This window comes from Corythoichthys intestinalis, chromosome 10, assembly GCF_030265065.1.
Source record: "Corythoichthys intestinalis isolate RoL2023-P3 chromosome 10, ASM3026506v1, whole genome shotgun sequence".
Classification (NCBI taxonomy): Eukaryota; Metazoa; Chordata; class Actinopteri; order Syngnathiformes; family Syngnathidae; genus Corythoichthys; species Corythoichthys intestinalis.
The window spans coordinates 54703159-54726543 of record NC_080404.1 but is presented as its reverse complement, the minus strand read 5'-3'; the positions used below and the strand labels follow the sequence as shown (position 1 = coordinate 54726543).

Genomic DNA, 23385 nt, shown 5'->3' with positions numbered 1-23385 from the left:
GTCTCCCTCCCTCCCTCCCGCTGCTGCAAAAGCGAGGGAGAACTTCCGCGTCGTCTGTCCTAGTTCTATGGGCTCAAAGTCATGGCTCGTGCTTGCATTTCGATTTCGGACACGGTTAAACATTTTCATTTTGTGGGGGGAGTGGGGGTTTGGGGTCAGGACTTTCTTTAGCATGATCTTGATCACATATACAATGCTCCTGCTACCAGCCAACGCGGCATGCTTGCTGTCACGAAAATAAAAATAAATCGAAAGTTTAATTTCTAAATATGGAACGACCAACACATCATATTTACCTGTCGCTCTGTTGTATTTTAGTTTTTATGCTCATCACTATTATTTTACGTCACTATTGTTAAAACTAAAGTGTAAATAGCTAGTTGTCAAATGTGCTGCTCTGAAATAAAAAAAATACTACATTTTGATATTTGACAGTTTAGTTGCAAATCCGTATTAAGATGATCATATTGAATTTTTGCAATGGTATTAACAAATAAAATAATCCGGTCAGCTCCCCTGTCGTCCCCTCATCTCAGATCGTCAAATGCTGACGAGAAATAATTGTTTGCGCTTTATGATGTCGCTTTTCTACTCTCATTAGTCTGTTAAGAAAAATGTAGACATATTGCGACATCTCCCTTGTCCGCGTGCGTTGTTTTTGGGCGCTTGAGTAGCACATGATGGACGGATGGACATAATTTGTCAAACCAACCAACACCCGACACGCTCTGACACGAAAAAAAAATAAAACAGTCGGAAAAAATTGACATGTATATACAGTTTCATTGCAAATCAGTATTATGGTGATCATACTAAATAGTCTTTTTTTCTGTGCACATATGAGGTAAATATCGCTGCCATGAAGCCTCCATATAGTGACAGTTCTCTGCCCCCTTCACTGCCGTCACGCGACCGCAGCTCCCTTATGCTTGCCTCGTAGCTACCCGTGTTTTTTTTGTTTGTTTGTTTGTTTGTTTGTTTTTTTAAGCTACCCGTGTTTTAAACTACTGTAAATTTGATAGTATGTCGTCATAGGGTAGTCCCGAGTCTGTTGAGAAAAGTAGTACACTAAACATTGCTCGCTAGAATTGTGTGGTGTTTTTGTCTGTTTGAGCAGCATTTGATAGGCTCCACATTAACAAATATGTGACAAAGTCATTTCCTTCCATTTTTTGACTCGTTCACCGCATTACTGGAAAGTCAAGTTAGCAGCAAGCTAGGTCAGGAACCGGAGGATCGAGTCACTGAACGGGAAGTGACATAACTCAGTCTGGCCCCCTTGCGTGCACGCTGGCTGCTTATTGGCTACACGTGGAAGTGAGTGACAGACGCCCCGATTCTGTTTCCGCTCCCTCCCCTGCCGCGATGAGGCTGGCGTCTGATTGGTCGTGTGCGATGTCAGAAGACGCTACCGCTTGCTCAACGCCCTCCCACGCATCGAACAAGCCCCAACTTCATAGAACGAATCAGTGCAGATGGTGATTAGTTCGGTCTCGTTCACCCAAACAATTCGTTCAAAAAGAACGAATCGTTCGCGACCGATACAACACTACCGCAGATATCACTTTCTCAGGGTAGGACAACCCCGAAGATGACACCAGTGAAAACTGTTTGTTACTTTGCAATCAAAAGCTCTATTTGACTTGTTTCTGTTATTTTGTAAAAGGAAAACACTATTCAGATGTTTGGGATGTCACTAAAGCAAAAAATAGCTGTGTTAAAGTCATGTTTGAAATGTATGCGTTTACAAAAAGCTCAATTTCTGTTAATTTAATTGGAAAATTGCTCAAACTAAGCTATTTTCTAATGCTGATTCCTAAAGAATGAAAAAAGATATGAACTATTTTTTCCTGCTGAAAGAAGAGAGTCTACTTTTGGTGGCTTCTATGTTTGTATAGCAATAGAATTTTCTGTGGGCCTTGCAAAATCAGTCAAAATCCAGTAAAACGGCCAGGAGCGCAGGAGTTTGCACCGGTGAAAAGGGCTGGGAGCGAATGAGTTAAAGAGGAGTGCAAGAGCAGAAAGTGCTTTTTCAGTCTTGTCTGTGTTTTCCGCCATGTATAAAATGCTACGTTCACTTACATCCTGGTCATCTCGTGGGGGCTAAGCCCCCCTAATTCTTAAAAGCTAGTGACGCCCCTGGTAATCAAGAAGGCAAAATATACGTACATTTGTCGCCAACTTAGTCATTTTGATAGTCGGCTGATATAGCTGATATACAGCATGTTTTGCCTTCATTATAAAAGGCTTTTAATTTTTGGGGCTCCTTTTTCAGCTCCAATGTGGCTCTTTCAACATTTTGGGTTGCCGACCCCTGCACTGGAAAAATGAAACGTCAGCCGTCCAAAGAGCAAGAGTGGCCCGGGTGAAGATATTTTCGAGAATGAAACAAAAATGATAGTAACTCGGCGTTTTCCGTGGTCTGTCGGAGCCAAATAAAAACTGGGAGTGAGTTTACTGATTTTTGATGGTGCTTTAAAGACTCCAAGTGATATTTTGCGGTTCTGCGCATGCAGTGGTTTCAAAGCAAACACGACAAACTTTCTTTCAAAAAAATATTTACTTAGCCGGGTCTGGCCCGGTGTTCTGCCAAAATATCCTACATCGGCGAAACGTCCTACTTTAGTCGAATTTGACATCTAAAGTACTACCGTGCGCTCTAAACTTGTTTTGTTTAGATGCATACAGGAATAAGGTACTAGAAAAATGCCTGCAGAAAATACTGAAATGTAGTTATATCAAATAAGGACGGTTTAAAACACGCTACGTGACTAATGTGGTCAACTGCTTCATAGCTAACACAAAAAAACACAATGGTTAAAAGTATGAGAGGGTAATACATGCAAAAAGTATCTTTGAGGCTGTGAAAAGGTTCTAAATAACTAAATAAAAACAAAAATAGTGAGTAATCGCCGCCTCTAACCGATGTGCGCATGCGTGTGAATGCATGCGCAAGCGCCCTGAGCATTGTGTAGGACGTTTCGCCGCGTAGTAAGGAATGGCCGAACACCTGTTGAAGATATTTACGATAGTAACTCGGGATTTTCCGTGGTCTGTCGGAGCCAACTAAAAACTAGGACTAGGAGTTTGCTGATTTTTTGACGTAACTTTAGACTCCAAATGATTCCTTGTTGTTCTGCACATGCAGTGGTTTCAAAGTAAACGGGACAAACTTTCTTTCAAAAAAATATTGACTTACTGTTACCAATGGCGGTGTTTTCAACTCCTCGCTGTAGTAAGGAGTGGCTTGTTGTCGTCGGTTCGTCCAATTTCTCCCTCAGGAAGGCGGCAGCGGCGTACACAAAAACACCGAGAGGCGTCGGGTGGCTTTTTGTCTCTCACTCCCTCTCTCTCGCTCCCCCACTTTCTTCCTCTCTGCTCACATGACTGCCAGTCAGAATGAAAGTGAAAGCAGCACCCCCACTACCCCCACTCTGGATGATGATTAACCCTTATATAAACCAAAGCACAGACTGGCAAAAGGCAGCATAAAATAGACAAAATATGTGCTCACAACAAGGCAAACATTAATGCACTTAGAACAATACTTCATAATTTTTTTTCACAAATGAACATTGCAAATGGGACTCTGGAACTCTTTTCCACTGAGGAGGGCAACGATCCACCTGAACCCTTCCTCAGGAAAGTGTCGAAAGTCTAACGGCAAACCCAGCTGCCGAAACGGGCGGGGGGGTCGGCGGACCCTCTGGGACCTACTTGAAGGCCTCGGGGTCAAAGAAGGAGTCACAGTCGGGTTGCTTGGAGGAGCCACACCAAGTCGAAATGGTGAGCCGCTGCCAGGGAAATGGCCAGAGTCCTCCGCGGCCAGTCGAGATTAGGAATGGGAATCGAAATCTGATTCCAATTCCGAACTGGTTCCTAGTGTTTCAACGCCTCGACATCACAATGAAAAGCATTAACGATCCTTAAAGACACATATTGCATCGTGACGTGTCTTGTTGTCCATGTCATTTCTGAAAGCATGGGGCAGCAAGGTCTGTGGGTGGTACTCCGTTCCTTCGGGGCAGTAAAACTTCCGCATGACGACCTCATCTTTCAGGTACAGTCTCTTCTGCGACCAGTAGGCTTTGGTGGCTGGGCAATGGTGAGAAATGACAGCCCAGGGTGGCCGAGGTCCCCCCGCTTCTAACCACTGCTTAACTGGGGCAATATCAGAATCTAACCTTTGCGCATTAACTAATTGCTCTGGGGTCCAACCACTAAAAACATGGCAAAGTGTTACTTTTAATGTTTTTGTTTTTTTTCCCATTTTTCCAAGAAAAACAAAACAAAAAAAACCTAGGTCACACTATGTGAAGTTCAAACGGTTTTTGGGACAATTCGCCCTAGCCCAATTCTTTACCGTGAACTCAACTATTAGTACATAGTACAAACATAGTACCCTTTGCTATGTTTGGAAGTCATTTAATGTTGTGAATCAACCGTTAAAGTTGTTAAAATTTCTCCCGTTATTGCATTAGTCTCCTTCTGTCTACTTTCTACATGTGAAAGTTTTAAACCTCTATCATTTAATGATAGATTCAAGTCAAGATTTTGCTGATTTTGGAGTATTTTTGATATAAAGTGTTGAAGAACGCTATTCTCTCTCTTTGTACTTGGCGTGTTCTTTGAATTTTGGGTGGTGAGAATGCTGCTAAATGAGAGGCTGCAGATGAATAGGTTTGCTTCCGGTAACAGGATATCCTGGGTACAAATGTGATACAGACAAGGGCTGTGATCTCGCAAAAGTACCAAGGAGTTGTCAAAAAAAAAAACTGGTGACCATTCAGAACTTTAACAACAAAGCCCTGAACATGACTTGTATGGAAGGCACTAGTTCATCACTCTCGTGACCTCATTGCTCATGATTTATTTATTTTTTTATCGTTAACAAGCGCTTTACAAAGGGGCCTTAAATAACTCGTCACAACCCCAACTGGCGACAATTCAGATCCCAACTGACGTTCGTTAACTTTACTAGCAAAGCCCTGTGTGAAAGGTGCTAGTTAGCCCCTCCGCAGTTGGCGCTACCTCAAGTAACTGCGTTCTACAAGGCGGTGAAATATCGAGGACTACCTGAAGTCAGTTATCAAGAAATTAAGCGAATGCTTGATATATAGACACCATTACAAGCGCAGGAATTGATCGAACGACACGTTTGAATGATTTATGAAGACTATTATAGGCCTAGCCGTGTACTCCAGACAAGCCACAGCAAACAGACAGCGGAGTGGACCAATCAGCGACGGGAGGGACGAGGGACTTGCGCGCGGAAGTAAACGAGGAGAGCGGAGTTTATTCAACATCGCTAGCGCGAGACAGACTGTTGTCAATGACTTGTGTCGATGTGTTTTTGGTAATTTAAAACTGATTTTACCGTGGATTGGAACATATTCTCGGCTCTACCGTTCGCCATCTATGTTGTTGTGGAGACGACTTCCGACGCGGAAGAGTGACGTTGCTCGTTAAGAACACGTCACGCAAAGAAACGAATCTGATTTGTCGATTGATTTTGTACTTGCTCGAGAGGCCGTTAATGGGCTGGGTCCCAGACTATACTCGCAGTGTTTGAAAAACACACGGAGAACAGTCTGGCCGTGCCAGGCAATTATAGGCCATCACTCAAACTTTTATCTTTAAGAAGTTAACAATTTTTGACATTAATCCCTTACCTTGCCGCAATTTCCAACGGGTCAGGGCGAGAAGCTGGGATGGAGAGAGGTTCGGCCTCCTCATTGCTGATTGGTGATAACTGTGCTCGTCACTCTTGTCAGCTTTTTGTTGTCACGAGAAGAGAGTGGCGGTGATAGGTCTAGGTCATAGGACAAGAGTGTAGTTTTGAGCATGGACTACGGTTTTGAAGTTAACGGTTTCACTCGCTCGTTGACATGTACCCCCCCCCCCCCCCGCCCCCCCATTTTTTTCTCCTCGGATCTCCGTGATTCAGAAGAATGACCCATTTTGATTTCAAAACGGTGAAATTTCGCCAAAAGGTGGCAAGTTTGCATGCCTGAACAGGTCGTGTCCCCAAAATGTGCCCAAATCAATATGAAATAACCTGATATCACCAGTAATAGCCCTTGAAATGTCCCCACAACAGGAAGTGACCCGATATCAACGGGACGTGTTCCTCAAATGTCTTTAAATCAAGAAGAAGAGACCTGATATAAACAAAAAGTGTCCCCGAAATGTCCCCTAAATCAACAAGATGGATCTGTATATAACAAGGCAAAGCCACATCGTAATTGTCAAGCCGAGATGACGAGGCGGACTCGGCTGCGGGGTTCAGGCAAAACTTTTATTCTCAAAAACAAAGGTTCTTCTGCTTGCATGGTTTCTGCGTTGTGGTGATGGAGTAGCGACGGCTTAGACCCTACGTCGCCAATGAGCATTCAAAGTTCTGCGTCAAGGGAACGTGTTGGTCTGTAATTCACCCCCAAGCCACTAGAAGGGTGTTGTGTGTGGGGACTTTTGTCAAATTCCTAGGGTTTTCAGGTTTTCATTACAGGCCACTTCCTGTTGAGTTTGAGTCGCTGCCTATTCATTGCCGGGTCACTTCCTGTTGATTTTGGGTTACAGGACCATCACATCAGTCACATCCTTTAATTTTGGGGTATTTTCAGTTCACTTCCTGTTGAGTTAAGGTCATTTTCCCTCAGTCAAAAGAATCCCTGCGATAATGTCAAGTTGGTGCGGACCTGGTTGGCGGGACTTCTTGGAGGGGGAAGATTTGAGGGCCCAATTCACACACACACAAGACAAAATGTCTTTTAAAATAGCTCTGGAGGATCTTGAGCTTCAGTGATTGCTTTACGAGTGGTGTGCAGTTGTGTGCAGCTAACATGGCAGGATGTATCTGTGGAGAACTTTTCTACAAGTCCTTGCATGATCAAATGTAAGTTAATATAACTTTCTTTCAAGAAGGTTTGTAGTGTTTACTTCGGAATCGCTGCATTTGCGCATTTTGCTTAATGCAAAATTTGCATTATGTTTAACGTTATGCGCATGCGCAGAACCGCATCGTTGCAATTTTTGATGGGTTGCAAAATTTGTCAGAACACCGGTCCGTGAAAAAAAGACCCAAATAACACCGGTCCGTGGTGCAAAAAAGGTTGGGGACCCCTGAATTAGATGACATTGAAAAGCAAAAAAAAAATCAAGCTGCATCAACATGACCGCGAACTGATCGCAGTCATAACACCAGGTGGAACGGGGATTATCTTTAGAGGACTTCTATGTGCTGAACGAAAGTAAGGATACATTTTGATGTTACCCGACAAGTCTGGCCAATCAGAAGGCTCCTTAACATTCCACAATTCAGTGTTTGTAAAAGGTTCAGAGAAGGACACCACCCTTTCATTTATGTCCACTTCAACTCGGATCCTCTGCACTTTGACAGGCGGATTCCATTCTCCATAATCGCAACCGGGCTTTCGGTATTCACCATCACAAAATCCAATAAACCAACCAATCATTTTCTCTGGCAAACATAGATCCCCGTCCATGATCCCCACATACCAGACATCGTTGTCTCCCACTTCAACTTCCCACACGTGTCTTCCCGAGTCCAAAGCAGCACCCAGCACAGACCGCCGCGTCTGGAACCTCTCTGGATTCTTTGGACGCTCCTGCAGTACACCTTCACAACTCAGACTGCTCAGATCTTCAGACAGAAGGAGTTCTGGATGGGCCGTGTTGGGGTCCAGAATGACTGGACTGTAGGCAAGCCTCTCCTTCATCAGCTCCCACACCTTGAACTTGAGGTTGCCCACGTGTTTGGCTTCATCCAGCAGACCTCCTGGCAGCAGCTGTGGCTTTTCAGGCAGCTCCTGGATTCCGCTCATCGCAGTCTTGAACTTTTTCATGAAAGCAACATTGCCAGATACCAGCTGCTCCTCAGTGCTTCTGATGACCTCCGAGAGAGCGGCCATTTGTCCGCCGAGAGCCACCATCTTCTTCTTCATCGTTTGACTCTTCTCCTTCTCTTCCTCCCTGACCGCAGCCAACCTGGCCTCCTCCTCGACGTCGAGGAAGCGGCGGAGCTCCTCAAAATTGTTCTTTATCTTGCGTTCGACTTTCTCCCTCTGGACTTTGATGTACTCTGCCTGTTCTTTGCAGTTCTCTTGACAGTCGTTGTAATCTTTGAGTCTTTCCTTGGCCTTCTGCAGTTCTTTCTGGAGTTCCTCATGATGACCTTTCACAACTTCTTCCAGGGGCCAGAATGTGTGGCCAACGTGGATTTCTGCATCACTGCAGATGATGCACACAAGCTCCCGGTGGTCCAAAAAGAAGAGTTTGAGTTCCTCTTCGTGCAAGCTGCACATATCCTCTGACTTGACTGAGGCTCGTGAAAGGTTCTCACACATATTCCTCAGTGCCAAGTTGGAAGGCGGATCCCTCAAACTAAACCCTTTTCGACAGACTGGACACGATCGTTCTCCTGCGTCCTTCCACCGCTGCAGGCACGCACGGCAGAAGTTGTGACTGCACGGAAGAATGACAGGATCTTCGAAGATCTCCAGACAGGTGGGACATTGAAGATGGTCCTCCAGACACTCAGCCATTGTTTTGGAGAAGACGGAGTCTGTCTCAGCGCGCAAGTTCGGAATGTCGAACTGCAGTTGTTCTGCAAAATGAAAAGCATTCTTACATACAATTGCGAAAGGATTCTTTCATGCTCTCAAAAGTGAACTTCTTGCTTAGTGAAGCTGGGTTCCAATTTGTAAAGCGCAATTTAAATGACTTGGAAGTGAAATATTACAGAAGAGTTACCCTGAGGTAACTAGCTGTAACCTTAAGCTCGTGTCTCACTGAAGTAAGATCGCAATTGTTGTCTCGTCTGGCATTGAAGGGATGCTTTTGTTTTCAGAATGTCCAAAAGTCAACTCTGCTTTGCGATTTACCATTCTTGGGGATTTTGGACATTTGGACTTGTGATCAAACCTTTCTGACTTGCTGATTTTATGAGAAGTGAGATAGTTACTAGAGGAGCCAAAATGACACGCGGATTAGTGATCAAAACCTTTTATGGACTTTTTCATTTAGTAAGAGTAGCGTGACTTCAAAATAATATGTCTCAAATCAAAGTCGTTGTTCAAATAATTCACTCATGGCTGCTTAAAAAGTGCGATATGTTTTCAGCCTAATTTCATCTAAATGAGCCATTACTATTATCCAATAAGCTAGTACATGACCAATAATCTGCAAATCATCGATTTCCCGCTCCGGAAAAAAGGTCCTTCCGAGTTTCGGGCCGTGGTTTCGGAGCTCGCCTTAGAGCAGACATGTCCAAAGTCCGGCCCGGGGGCCAAATGCGGCCCGTGGTCAAATTTCATCCGGCCCCCAGCTTCTGTCACAAAATCAATAACGTCTGGCCCGCACACAGACTTAATAAATCGGTCAGAGGTACTTCTATCAGTATATGAAGTATTTTATTTATTTTTATTTCATCTTTATTTCATCAGGCAGTCTCATTGAGATTAATATCTCTTTTACAAGAGAGGCCTGAGCACAAAGAAACATTCACAAATATCAAACAACACAAAATACACTAACGGAAACAGTTACAATAATCAGTAAAAACCTCAGACAAAAGAGATTTAAAATCACCAAGTAGCTTGCACACTAAATGCTGCTCTTCATTTACCCACTAAAAGGCATCAGCACTCTAAGCAACATTACCCTGTGTGACCCTTGACTTCCAATTTTCTAAAATGGCGGCAATTAATTCCAAAAAAGAAAGTTGAATGCGACGGCCGACGCTTCAAGGATAGGTGGAAATTGGACTATTTCTTAACTAAAATACGCAACAACTGTGTCTACCTCATTTGCAAAGACAGTCGCTGTTGAGTTCAATGTGAGGCGATATTACCAAACAAGACACGCTGACGTGATGTCAACTTGAAGCTAGTTTAAATTCGCAGAAGCAGTATTTCGCATGAGCCCGAGAGTCGAAAGAAAACGCCACAAAGGCTAGTTGCGAGATTGTTGAAATTATTACCGTCATTTTCGGACTAGAAGGCGCACCTGACTATAAGCCGCCACCTTTCAAATTTGACACGTAAACGACATTTGTTCATAGATATGCCGCACTGGACTATAAGCCGCAGCTATCCTCACTGTGTTATGGGATATTTACACCAAAAGATATGAATCTGTAACACTTTATTTGACAGTGGCATAATAAGACCAAATGAACCACCATGACGCTTTGAACCAATTGGCTATAAAGCTTTATTGCTTCAAGAAGCTTCATTTGGGCATCACTGCTCCCTTGGGGGAGACGGTCATCCTCTGCTGCCACCTGCTGTCAACACTGTTGTCGGCCAACGTGCCTCCTAGCATGCATTGCAGCGCTACAGATGTAAATTATGATCAAAATTCATGTTCTGTCCTAATTATTTCTTCAGTTCTTGTTCCAGTGGTTTCATTAATTGCTAGTTCTGGTATTTGATAACACTTTATTTGACAGTGGAATAAGAGTGTCATAAGACCATCATAATTATGACATGACACTATCATGGGCATTATTGAATGCTTATGACAGATGACACTAAATGGCATCTCTTATAAGCATTTATACAAGTTCACCCATAAGACCATCATAATTATGACATGACACTATCATGGGCATTATTGAATGCTTATGACAGATGACACTAAATAGCATCTGTTATAAGCATTTATTATGCTCATGATAGTGTCATGTCATAATATGATGGTCTTATGACACTTTAATGATGCTACGGTCGAATACATCTTTACCTATTAACCCAAATAAATCAACAAATAAGCCGCATTGGACTATATGCTGCAGGATTCAAAATAAGGGAAAAAAGTAGCGGCATATAGTCCGAAAATTACGGTAGTTAAAAAATAATAACAAAGCGAATGTGACACACAGAATGGCTTGCTAAAATTTGCCTAAATATATTGTTCTCCGTAAAGGACGTCAGCCAAGGTCGGCCCCCCCCACATTTTTACCACACCAAATCTGGCCCCCTTTGCAAAAAGTTTGGACACCCCTGCTGTAAACGGTATGTTAATGTTTCAATTACATGACACTACCGTATTTTTTGGAAACTGAGTTTTGACTGAAAATTTGGAGCATTGTGGCAATATAGACTGTTTTTTGCCAATTTAAATTAAAAATAACTGGACACCGCAAATAATTTGCCATCAAATCCTGTAGGACCTAATTACCCATAATTTGGATGTTGGCGACTCTTCAGAGGATGACTTTAGATGACATTTGCTGCTCGTCATTGCTTGTTGTTCAACTTATATTGGGATTTATGTGTACCAATTTATAAAAGGTATGTTAATTAAGTCTTACTCATATTACCGAAAATGTTTTATATTAAACTAAAGTTCTGAGGATGCTGGATAGCGATATATAATATTGATGTTAATTCCTCTGGAGTGCCAGTAGAGGGCAGTTATCTATTGTTTTGCAAAAGATGCAGCTGAGAGAATTTTTTGGGGAAATAAATAAAAGTGTCTCATATGTATCCAACAGTGGAGTTACAATCCGATAAAATCTATTTTTAAATATTTCTCTATTTATATGAATATTTATCTAATAAATTTATTATGTTTATGTTTTGATTGTTAGTAGTTTTAAATTTTGATGTTGCAAATTTTAGCTAAATGTATTAGCGTTAGCTGTACCGGATGATGTATGGGTGTTGCGCCTCAGACTACAACACAATCACATCGACGCAAACACCAGACTGGATGTTTGGTTGGCCTATACGCTATATTATTATATTATTTGACGTCGCCTCCATTCTATTCTACTCACATGTTATGTTTCTTGCTGTATCACCACTCTAAACTGGCCATTCTCCAAATATTGTAGTATTCCATCACCCTGAAGGCTGATTTATGCTTCTGCCTAGCGGTGACGGCAGACCTACGCCATTAACGCAGACCTGATTACGACCCTACGCCATAGCCTGACGTGCACCTCCAAAAAGTCCTGACTACACATGACGTCAACGCACGTCGAAAGACTGTGATTGGTCCGCTCACAATGTTGTTTCCGGATCAGCACACCAACAACACCATTTTCAAACATTCGCAAACGACTTCTGTGTCGCCTACGCTTCAACATTTGTATTGACAACATTTGTTGTTTAATATTAATTAGCTGCAGCTGCAAATGCACACGTTCCATCTCCATTGCCATTGCTGTCAATGACCGGTGGAAAATTAAAGGAATTCGACAAGAGTCCCCCAAAACCATACAAAGACAAAGCCACACCAATCTAGTGGTATGGCGGTGAATTACTGTGGAAACGTCACTGGCTGCGACAAACTTTGTCCCCACGTCACACATTTGACCAATGTTTACATTTGGAGTAAATTAGGCAGGTGCTTTTTTGCTTCAATTTTTTTTTTTTTTTTTTTTTTTACAAACTCTTACTTCTTCATATTGAAGAACAAAATGGACAATTATTTTTCAACCATTGTAAAGTCAAACCCTGATAAACATCAACAAAAAAGCATTGAGCAGACAACCAGGGCGTGAAGTGGAAAATCACCGGCATGCAAGCACTATGGAAACGATGCACAGCTGGAAGAGATTGGCCAATCAAACCATAAGCAACCCAGAGCTATAAAAGCAGGAAAGGCAGATGGCACCCTGGTTTGGCTATTGAAACTTGCAGTCCTGTGCAGCTGGAGACGTTGGCAAAAGATAACCGGAGAGGCAGCCGGTAAGCAGCAGAAAAACAGCCCCAAAGCATGATGTTTCCACCCCCGTGCTTCACAGTGGGTATGGTGTTCTTCGGATGCAATTCAGTGCTTTCCCCTCCAAACACAAGAACCTGTGTTGGTAGACCTGTGTCTACCAAAAAGTTCTATTTTGGTTTCATCATGATCCAGAAGTCCTCTTCTGGATCATCCAAATGCTCTCTAGCGAACCGCAGATGGGCCTGGACGTGTACATTTTTTCAGTCTTCCCAGTCTGGTGCAGATCTACAATTTTGTCTCTGGTGTCCTTCGACAGCTCTTTGGTCTTGGCCATAGTGGAGTTTGGAGTGTGACTGACAGAGGTTGTGGACAGGTGTCTTTTATACCGATAATGAGTTAAAACGGGTGCCATTAATACAGGTAACGAGTGGAGCCTCGTTAGACCTCTTTGACAGCCAGAAATCTTGCTTGTTTGTACTGTAGGTGACCAAACACTTATTTTCCACTCTAATTTGGAAATAAAGTCTTTAAAAATCAAACAATGTGATTTTCTGGGTTTTTTATCCACGTTCTGTCTCTCATGGTTGAGGTTTACCCATGTTGACAATTACAGGCCTCTCTAATCTTTGTATGTATGAGAACTTGCACAATTGGTGGTTGACTAAATACTTATTTGCCCCACTGTATAAAACTAAAATTTCTATCCAGTTGGAGGAGGCACACTTCCAATCTATTTGAGTGATAGGGCATCTTTGGGTGAAATTCAAGAAAAAAATTAATTATCTCGAGGCCGGACCGAGTGTCCTCTTTTTTTGGAGATTACTCTATTTGTAGCTTTATGACGTAAGTGACGTAATATGGAATTGGAATGAAATTGTCTCACCGGAGTCTATTAAATCAGGAAATCCTTCATCTTTTGGCTCAACTACATCGAATTATACTCTATAGATGGCTCTTTATATTATGCTTCATCATAGCTCCCCTACATGTACGTAAAGTGCGTAGCGGTTTGCGCTATGTAATAATACGACTATTTTTCTCGTAGTACCAGTCCGACTTCAATCTCATAGTCCTATTTTTCTCCTTTATTTGGACCTAATCCTCTGTTCTACTCTTCACCGTTATGTGACAAAAAAAAAAAAAATTAACAACTGGAGTCAAAATGGCAGTTGAGACTTCTGCGTCGTAAAGTTGAAATCATTTAAGTCGGGTACGTGGTAACCCGGAGACTACCTATACTTTACTCAAGTAAGAGTTGAGTTACGTCAACATATGATGACTCAAGTTGCAGAAAATTCACTTGAGTAGTCAAAATCAATTCAAAAAGTATTTGGTGAAAAAAATACTCCAGTAATTAGTAAGTGTTTATAATCATTTATTTTGAAAATGTCATCAGGTGAGTAGCCAAAATGGGGCGCGAGCCAGAGTAGCATGACTTTAAAACAAGATTACTCAATCACAAGTCAGTCAATCAAAAAAAAAAAAAAAGATGTGTTGAAAAGAATCCTCAAGTACTCAGTCCCCTGCTTTTGATATATTTTTAAAACTGAAATGAGAAGCCAAACATTGTACTCGAGTTAGAGCAGCGTTACGTCCAAATAAAATCACTCAAGTAAAAGTACTTATTCATCCACAAATAAAAGTACAAGTAATAAAGTACAAGTACTGTAAATCAATATTATCAAGAGAGAAGGCATAAGATGTACTCAAATAAGAGTAGTGTTACTTTCAAGGATTACTCACATCAATGGTAAAGTAGTAAGCACACAATTACAAGTCAAAAAGCATTGGGTGAAAAATATACTCAAGTACCAAGCAAGTGTTGATAATCATTTATTTTGAAAATAATGTCATCAGTAGAATAGCCCAAAATGGTACTAGAATACCATTACGATTATATAAGATTACTCAAGTACAAGTCAAAGTCGTCAATCCAAAAATATTTGTGAAAAAAGAATACTCTAGTTATTTGTGTTTGATATATTTTTCAAACTGTAACGAGAAGCTAAACATTTTACTCGAGTAAGAGTAGCATTACTTTCAAATGAAATCACTCAAAGTACTTATAAAATCAAAAAATGATTGTAGTACAAGTATTAAAGTAGTACAAGTAAATCAATGTTAGTAGTAGCAAAAAGTAAGAGTAGCATTACTGTACTTCCAAATAATACTTCCATTAAACTAAAAGTTGTATTCACACAAGTCAAAAAGTAATGGAAGAAAAGAATACTGAGTAACTGCTTCATTATTCTGACTCCAGTAAAGTCTTTTCACATGACCTGGCCAATAAGTGGGAGTCAAATCATGTGGAAAAGGAATGATTTAGATGACATTTAAAAGCAAAAAAATCAAGCTGTGTCAACATGACCGCTAACGGATGGCAGTCGTAACCAGTGTTGTCACGGATTACTTTAAAAAGTAATTTAATTACTGATGACAGATTACACCTAAAAAAAAGTAATCTAGTTACTTTACTGATTACTTTATTATCAAAGTAACTATCAGTTAATTTTTACCATTTGTTTTTTCCTTTTGCTGCCTCAACATAAGAATAACTGAAAAATGTCATTGCGTGTAATTGAGTTTTTCACATAAGGCTTAATCTTTGAGTTAGCGGGGGTTTAATTAGTCGACCACCATTGACTCACCCTAGCTTAGCCATTCTGGAGCCCTAAAACTAACAAATAACTGACTAAGTGCAAAAAATTTGTTTAAATCAACTCCAACGACTAATTAAACCCCCGCTAACTCCAAGATTAAGCCTAATGTAAAAAAATTCTGAACTTCCCCTTTGAAATAAAGACCTAGCCGTTAAAATGTTGTCAAAAGTTGTAAAGCAATAAAACAAACAGTCAAAATAATGAGATGAACAAAAATCCTACAACGTAAAGTTTTCATAATGGGTCAAAATCATTTTTCGAACAGATCATGAGAGTAGCACTTCGGAGACTATACTTTGCTTTGCTAAGCCAAAACGACACCAGAGGAAACAAGATGGATATTTAGAATTTCTTTAAACCTAAGCTTTCAAACACTGCCAACAACAACTTGAACAGTTGATTGAACTCGAACAGTGTCAAGATGTGGATATATATACTGTATATATTAGGGCTGTCAAATGATAAAAAATTTTAATCGAGTTAATTACAGCTTAGAAATTAATTAATCGTAATTAATCGCAATTCAAACCATCTATAGAATATGCCATATTTTTCTGTAAATTATTGTTGGAATGGAAAGATAAGACACAAGATGGATATGTACATTCAACATACGGTACATAAGGACTGTATTTGTTTATTATAACAATAAATCAACAAGATGGCATTAACATTATTATCATTCGGTTAAAGCGATCCATGGATAGAAAGACTTGTAGTTCTTAAAAGAAAAATGCTAGTACAAGTTATAGAAATTTTATATTAAAACCCCTCTTAATGTTTTCGTTTTAATAAAATTTGTAAAATTTTCAATCAAAAAATAAACTAGTAGCCCGCCATTGTTGATGTCAATAATTACTTACACAATGCTCATGGGTGCTGAAACCTATAAAATCAGTCGCACCCAAGCGCCAGCAGAGGGCGGCAAAACTCCATAAAACACAACAAGTGAGCGTTTAACTGTACTGTCATTTAAATCTGTCTGAGCGGGTCATCTGCGTTAATTGCGTCAAATATTTTAACGTGATTAATTTAAAAAATTAATTAACGCCCGTTAACGTGATAATTTTGACAGCCCTAATATGTATGTGTATATATATATATATATATATATATATATATGCAGTATTGGCCAAAAGTTTGGAGACACCTCAAAGGTGGATACTTTGAAGAATGTAGAACACAAAAGCTGTTTTCAGTTATTTCACTTTTTTTTTGCCATTCCACATGTTCATTCATAGTTTTGATGTCTTCAGTGAGAATACACAATAGTAGTGAAAATATATAAAATGCAAAAATCATGAAGTGTGTCCAAACTTTTGACTTTTGTTTCAGTCTTCAACATGCTTTTCCCCCAGTCCCACAAATTTAAAACTTCGCCTATGATTACAAACTCTTAACTATGAAATGTACATAATTACACATATTACAAAGGCTGGTTACAAAATGTAGAAGTGCTGGCTGTCTCGTTACCTGTTGGCTTTGTTTCGAGTTTTTTCACGTTGTGCTGTAATTCCAAGTGCTTCCTTGTTGAATTGGATGTCGAGTTTTTAGCGGTCGACACTCTTTCTGAGCCTGCGCAGAGTTTGCAACGCACGGAGATATTTTTGTCATCTTTACTGGACGGATATGTTGTGAAGTAATGGCTGTATCGCCAGTGAGCAAATGCAGCCGTTTGTTGTATCTCTCTGGCTCCTTTACTGTTAGTAACCTGATAGGTAGCCACTAGCCAGGCTATGTTGTTGACCGCCGTGGTAGACGGCGCGCGCACAGGCAGCATGGTAACACATGTGAACGCCCCCCCCCCCCCCCCCCCCCGATGAGAAAACGTGAGATGTGATGTCACTCCCAAACTCAAGCGCATTATTTTCTTTTCAAGTGCTCTTCGTACATGACTACAATATTCTTCATTCTACATACAGTACGAGGCAACAACAAAATAGTAACGCACAGGCCCAGAGGAAACTAACTTTAATCAGATTACTGGCTTGGAAAAATGAACGCGTTAGATTGCTCGTTACTGAAAGAAAGTAATCAGATTACAGCAACGCGTTACTGACAACACTGTTGGTGAGTCACTCTTTAAACAATCATGTGGTATTAATAGCTGATTGGACTTTCTTAAACATGTATAATCTACGTGACATGGTTAGTGCTGATTGGGATTGATAACAGAATCGTTAGATAACTGCCAAATGATTCCATGGTATTGAAACACTCCCTACAATTGTCGCTGCGACAGATCAGTAAAGCTGCGTGTGCTAAATCTGTTGGCCCTCTGGGGGCCCCTGCTGGCTGGGGGCCCTAGGCAATTGTCTGGTTAGCCTAATGGGATGCGACGCCTCTGGTCAAATCATGTGATAAAAGAAAAGGAATGATTGAAATGACATTAAAAAGCAGAAAATCAAGCCATGTCAACATGACCGCTAATCGATGGCAGTCGTAACACCAGGTTGAATGGGGATAATTTTTAGAGGAATTTTACTTTTTGTGAAAAAGGAAGGATACGTTTGGTATTTTCTGGAAAAGAATAAAAAGAATGAAGGATAATGAAAATGAAACAATGTGGTGTTTGAAAGAGGATCAGAGGTGGAAATTGACACTGACATTTCTGTCACGCGCACTTCAAATCGGATCTTCTGTATTTTGACAGGCGGATTCCATCCTCCATATTGGCGACGTGGGATTTTGTATTTACCATCCCTAAATCCAGTTACAAAATTAGTCATTTTCTGTTTTGAATGAAGGTCTTGCAGCGCAACCCCCACTTCCCAGTCATTGCTGTCTCCCACCTCAACGTCCCATACGTGTCTTCCCGAGTCCAAAGGACCACCCAGCACAGACTCCTCCTTCTGGAACCTCTCTGGATTCTTTGGACGCTGCTGCTGTACGTCTTCCCAACTCAGACTGGTCAGATCTTCGGAGAGACTGATTCCTGGACATGCCGTGTTGGGGTCCAGAATGACGGGACTGTAGGCGAGCGTCTCCTTCATTAGCTCCCATACCTTGAATTTGAGGTTGCCCACGTGTTTGGCTTCATCCAGCAGACCCCCTGGCAGCAGCTGCGGCTTTTCAGGCAGCTCCTCCATTCTGCTCATCGCAGTCTTGAACTTCTTCAAGAAAGAAACATTACCAAACGTCAGCTGCTCCTCAGTGCTTCTGATGACATCCAAGAGAGCGGCCTTTTGTTCTTCGAGAGACGCCATTTTCTCCTTCATCGTTTGACTCTTCTTCTTCTCTTCCTCCCTGACTGCAGCCAGCCTGGCCTCCTCTTCGATGTCGAGGTAGCGACGGAGCTCCGCAAAATCCTTCTTAATCTTGCGTTCGACATTCTTCCTCTGGACTTTGATGTACTCTGCCTGTTCGTTGCAGTTCTCTCGACAGTCGTTGTAATCTTGGAGTCTTTCCTTGGCCTTCTGTAGGCCTTTCTGGAGTTTCTCACGATGACTTTTCACAACTTCTTTGATGGGCCGGATCTTGTGACCAATGTGGATTTCTGAATCTCTGCAAACGAGGCACACAAGCTCCCGGTGGAACAAACAGAAGAGTTGAAATTTCTCCTCATGCAAGCTGCAGATGTCTTCTGAATTGACTGAGGCTCGTGGAAGGTTCTCACACATATTCCTCAGTGCCAAGTTCAAAGGCGGATCCATCAAACTAAACTCTGTCCGACAGACTTGACACGATCGTTCTCCTGCGTCCTTCCACTGCTGCAGACAGGCACGACAGAAGTTGTGACTGCACGGAAGAATGACAGGGTCTTTGAAGATGTTCTGACAGGTGGGACATTGAAGATGGTCCTCCAGACGTTCAGCCATTGTTTTAGAGAAGACGGCGATTGGCTCAGCGCACAAGTTCGGAATGTCGAGCTGCGGTTGTTCTGCAAAACAAAAAGCAGTCTTACATACAATTCAAAAGGATTCTTTCATGTCCTCCCTCTAGGTCCAAAAGTGCACTTCCTGCTGACTGAAGCTGGGCTCCAATTTGTAAAGAGCAACTTATATGACTTTGAAATGAAATATTACAGAAGAGTTACCCTGCGGTGACGAGCTCTAACCTTAAAGCGGAAATGTGAACTAAGGTTGGCCAACCATGTTTTTGAATAATATCAATGGCTAAACAATTATAAGCATATTTTCATTTTTTTTTTTTTAACGCAATCCTTCCAGATTCTTTGTTTAACCCATAGCAACGCCCTTGACAACGAAAATGGTTTTCTTCGGCAATCTTCAGAAATCTTCGGAAATTACGTCACACTGAAAAGTGTGAGGGAAGTCCGCCATAGAACAGTATTGTTTGTTGCATTGCTTCTGGGTAGGATGCCACGGCGGTGTGTGCCGATGTTTTTTGTTCTCACTCAGACGAAAAGTTGTATAAGAAATACACTTGAAGCGCTGGCAGATAATTTCACTTATTTCCAATAGATTTACACTTAAAACTGACTAGTTTTAAGGAGGTGTGTTTTGCAGTGTATTAATGTTATATATGTTAGGAATGGCTTACTTTTAAAGGCATTTTTGTGCAACTTAGGTATTTACTCTGTAAGTAATTGTTGCCAAAAGTTTACCGTTACACAATGTCAGACAATCTGTCATTATTTAGATGTTTGAATTGACGACTTGTTCATATTTTATGTTGAAAAAAAGAGCAATAAAATTTTATTTTTGCACAGCAATATTTTCTTTTGTGTATACTTTAAAATTTTACATAAATCTTTTAATAGAATTATCGGCTTGACATTATCGGTTGGAATGAGGAGGAAATTATCGGTTATCGGTTGAAAAATTGTATTATCGTGCATCACTAGTAATAACGCCACTGTTCAGGCTAAATTTACGTTGAAGAAGTGTGCCCCCCAAAACTGATGCCCCCCCTGTAATTTCTTTCTGCAGCCGGGTCTGGCCCGGATGAAGATATTTTCGAGAGTGAAACGAAAACGATAGTAACTCGGGGTTTTCCGTGGTCTGTCGGAGCCAAATAAAAACTGGGAGTGAGTTTGCTGATTTTTGACGGCACTTTAGACTCCAAATGATTCTTTGCTGTTCTGGGCATGCAGCGGTTTCAAAGTAAACACGACAAACTTTCAAGAAATATTTTCTTACTGTTACCAATTCTGCCCTTCTTGGTAATTGGCTGTGTTTCAACTCCTCGCCGTAGTGAGGAGTGGGCGATTCACTTGGCTCGTTGTCGTTGGTTCGTCCGATTCCTCCTTCAGGAAGGCGGCGGCGTGCACATAAACTCCGAGAGGCGTCAGATGGCTTTTTGTGGTTATTTTTATGAACAAAAACAAAACATGTGGGGGACACAGCCACTTGACTCTGCGCTACCCGCACACTTTCTCTACTCTCTCGCTCGCCCACTTTCTTCCTCTCTGCTCACATGGCCGGTCATAATGAAAATGAAAGCGGTCCCTTGGGCGTGCCGGTAACACTACCCCCACTTTGGATGATGGTTAACTCTTTAACAGGACTCCAAGTTAGTAGAAATATGACCAAAGCACAGACCGGCGAGAGGCAGCAAAAAATAGACAAAATATCACAAGGCAAACATTAATGCACTTAGAACAATACTTCACAATTTTTTTTTTCCCAAAAATGAACAGTGCAAATGGCACTCTGGAACTTTTTTCCACTGAGGAGAGCAGCGATCCGCCTGCACCCTTCTTCAGGAAAGTGTCAAAGTCTAACGGCAGACCCAGTCGCCGAAACAGACGGGGGGTCGGCGGACCCTCCGGGACCTCCATGGAGGCCTCGGGGTCAAAAAAGGAGTCACAGTCGGGTTGCTGGGAGGAGCCACACCAAGTGGAGATGGTGTGTCGCTGCCAGGGAAATGGCCGGAGTCCTCCGCGGCCGGTCGAGATAGGTCCCGGCAAGGGTTTGAAGAGGCTCCCGCAGTAGTAGAAGTGTCCGGTTGGTCTGAACAGTTTTAATGTTTCACATTGAGTGTATGACTTACTCCCATTGTGATCGTTCAACATATCCCGTTTATTCTGACAAAGCAGCAAACAGGAAAGGGTTATGGGGGAAACAGAAGAAAAGAAACGGAAGAGAAGAAAAGAAACACAACAAGAAGAAATACATTGAACGCCTACACTAACTATAAATATTTTGGTGCTATCGTCAGTTAGATATTTCCGGTTTACACCACCTGTTGACCAGGGAAAGAAGGGGAGAGGGGTGGGGAAGTCTATAAACTGATTGGGAGGGGTAGAATGTACACAAATCAGCTCTGTGATTTAGAACCGTATGAAGCTCTTCTCAGTGTAAGCCCGTTGGCAACCGACGCTACACCGCCCCTCCGCCAGCCCCGGGACCCCTGATCCGAGCACGCCCAATTTCATCCAGCCGCACGCGAGCCCCACCAAACACGCGACAGCCACGCAAATGAGTGGAGACGCCGCGCAGGCGCCAACCCACTGCCTTGGCTCCAGACCTCGGACCTTTCCTGATCCGATAAACAAAATCATCCAGCATGCCCACAACAAAGTACGGGCCTTCGTAAGCCGGCAGAATTTTGCGCACCTTGTTTTTCACTCTTAGTTCCCTTTACCAGGTGCCACACAGCATCTCCAATTTTAAATTGGACTTGGAAAATGTTCTTGTCGTATTGTCTCCTAGCACATTTAACAGACCGTCCTAACATGTCCCGTGCCAGCTGATGGGAAAGCTCCAACCGCTCTGGTAGCTGAATGACGTATTCCGGCGGTGTGTTACCGATATCACGAGGCGGTGAACCCACAACCAAATCCGCCGGCTTGGTGATTTCCCATCCAAAGAGCATCATGTTCAGTGTTAAGCCTGAGTTATACTCCTGCGTTGCGGTGACGGCGTAGCGACTACGGCGTCATTCGACATTCAATAGTTCTGCGGTGAGGGAACGCGTTGCTCTGTATTTCACCGCCAAGGCACTAAAGGGATGTGGCGTTATGTTTGTACGGTTTTGGGGCATGCTTGTTTACTTCCGCTAGTCGGAGAAAAATAAACAATGCAATATGGAACTCTTGAAAGTAAATATTCTGCTCATCAACACTGAATAAATATTGAACATACAAATGTTGAGGGGCAGGCGACGCAGAAGACGGTTTCGAGGCGGTTTTGCCGACTTTTGATGCCGCACAGAGAGTCGGGTGGAGGGAGCTAGCTGTGGCGGCTAGCTCCAAACTGGCGTCGAGCACTGCGTTCAAGGTCTGCAAAGCCCTCCAGCCCGATTTGTTTGCCGTGTCCTACAACCAGCCAGTGGGAAGCCTTAGCAGAATTCTGGCGTCCAGGGAACTTCCCAAACTGCGTTGGGAGGCTTGATTTTAAGGTTATCATAAAAAGCACCGAGGCACTCTCAATCAGTGATGATGTATCGTGTGTGTGAACTGTCTGTTATTGAAAATTAAAGATCAAAACAACTTTTTTGACACCAAATCTGTGCTTTATTCTTTATATACTTGAAGTGTGACACGTAAATAAGTCACAGACTCACAGCAAACATATGTACACAGTAAATGATGAAGTGCACCAACCAAAAATACGACATAAAGTGATAAAAAGTTGGCAGTTTTTGGCCGACTGGGTCACCGCTTCGTGTGGCCGCTCGATTCCGACCACCCACGTCTCGGTGGTTCTTCCATTTATTTATTTTTTCGATCGCCGACCTTGCCATTTGGCAATCACAATAATAATTTCTTGACGAGACTTGCTCTTCGATGATACTCCCGTCGGCTTGGTCCATTTTTGCGTGTAGAAAACAATGTTTGATTCTATTGTACAATGGCGGTGTTTTCGCGGTAAACCGGAAACAACAGTCTGAGCGGATCAATCACAGTCCGTTTTCGCTACGTCATACGCGTCTACGCGACGCGAAGGTTACAAAAATCGAGAGGTGCGCGTCAGGCTTCAGCGTAGGGTCGTAACTCGATTCTTCCTTGACGGCGTAGGTCTGACGCGGAAGTATAACTCAGGCTTTAGTCCAGTAGAACTGTGCCTTGTTGCCCTGTATGCCATGACAGCATATGGGAGCGTTAAATCCCAGTCCCAGTGGC

The 23385-nt window shown here is 42.2% G+C and overlaps 3 protein-coding genes across 4 annotated transcripts in view; all 3 read right to left on the bottom strand.

The window, feature by feature from the left end:
- LOC130922679 (uncharacterized) overlaps positions 1–3419 on the bottom strand; it is a 36220-nt gene extending 32801 nt beyond the window's left edge. The window contains exon 1 of the mRNA XM_057847590.1: positions 3200–3419. The gene's annotated coding sequence lies outside the window, so the exon portion shown is untranslated. The remainder of the gene's footprint in view (positions 1–3199) is intronic.
- A 3394-nt stretch (positions 3420–6813) lies between these two features.
- LOC130923469 (E3 ubiquitin-protein ligase TRIM39-like) lies at positions 6814–8564 on the bottom strand. Its single transcript, XM_057849208.1, has one exon. It carries the CDS (start codon positions 8562–8564, stop codon positions 7167–7169), a length of 1398 nt encoding a protein of 465 aa, XP_057705191.1. The 3' UTR covers positions 6814–7166.
- Positions 8565–17177: 8613 nt separating this feature from the next.
- On the bottom strand, positions 17178–20737 carry LOC130923474 (E3 ubiquitin-protein ligase TRIM35-like). 2 transcript variants are annotated; one of them, XM_057849213.1, is made up of 2 exons: positions 20459–20737; positions 17178–19236 (listed from the first exon to the last, which is right to left on the bottom strand). In XM_057849213.1, the coding sequence occupies exon 2, from the start codon at positions 19172–19174 to the stop codon at positions 17783–17785; it is 1392 nt and encodes a 463-aa protein (XP_057705196.1). In that variant the 5' UTR covers positions 19175–19236; positions 20459–20737; the 3' UTR covers positions 17178–17782. The 2 variants fall into 2 exon arrangements, with proteins under 2 accessions (XP_057705196.1, XP_057705197.1); XM_057849214.1 differs by having other exon boundaries at positions 20465–20737.
- Between the last annotated feature and the right edge of the window lie 2648 nt (positions 20738–23385).

Excerpts from the sequence above, each read along its gene's own strand:
- LOC130923469 (XM_057849208.1), bottom strand. The coding sequence starts at position 8,564 with ATGGCTGAGTGTCTGGAGGACCATCTTCAATGTCCCACCTGTCTGGAG.
- LOC130923474 (XM_057849213.1), bottom strand. The coding sequence starts at position 19,174 with ATGGCTGAACGTCTGGAGGACCATCTTCAATGTCCCACCTGTCAGAAC.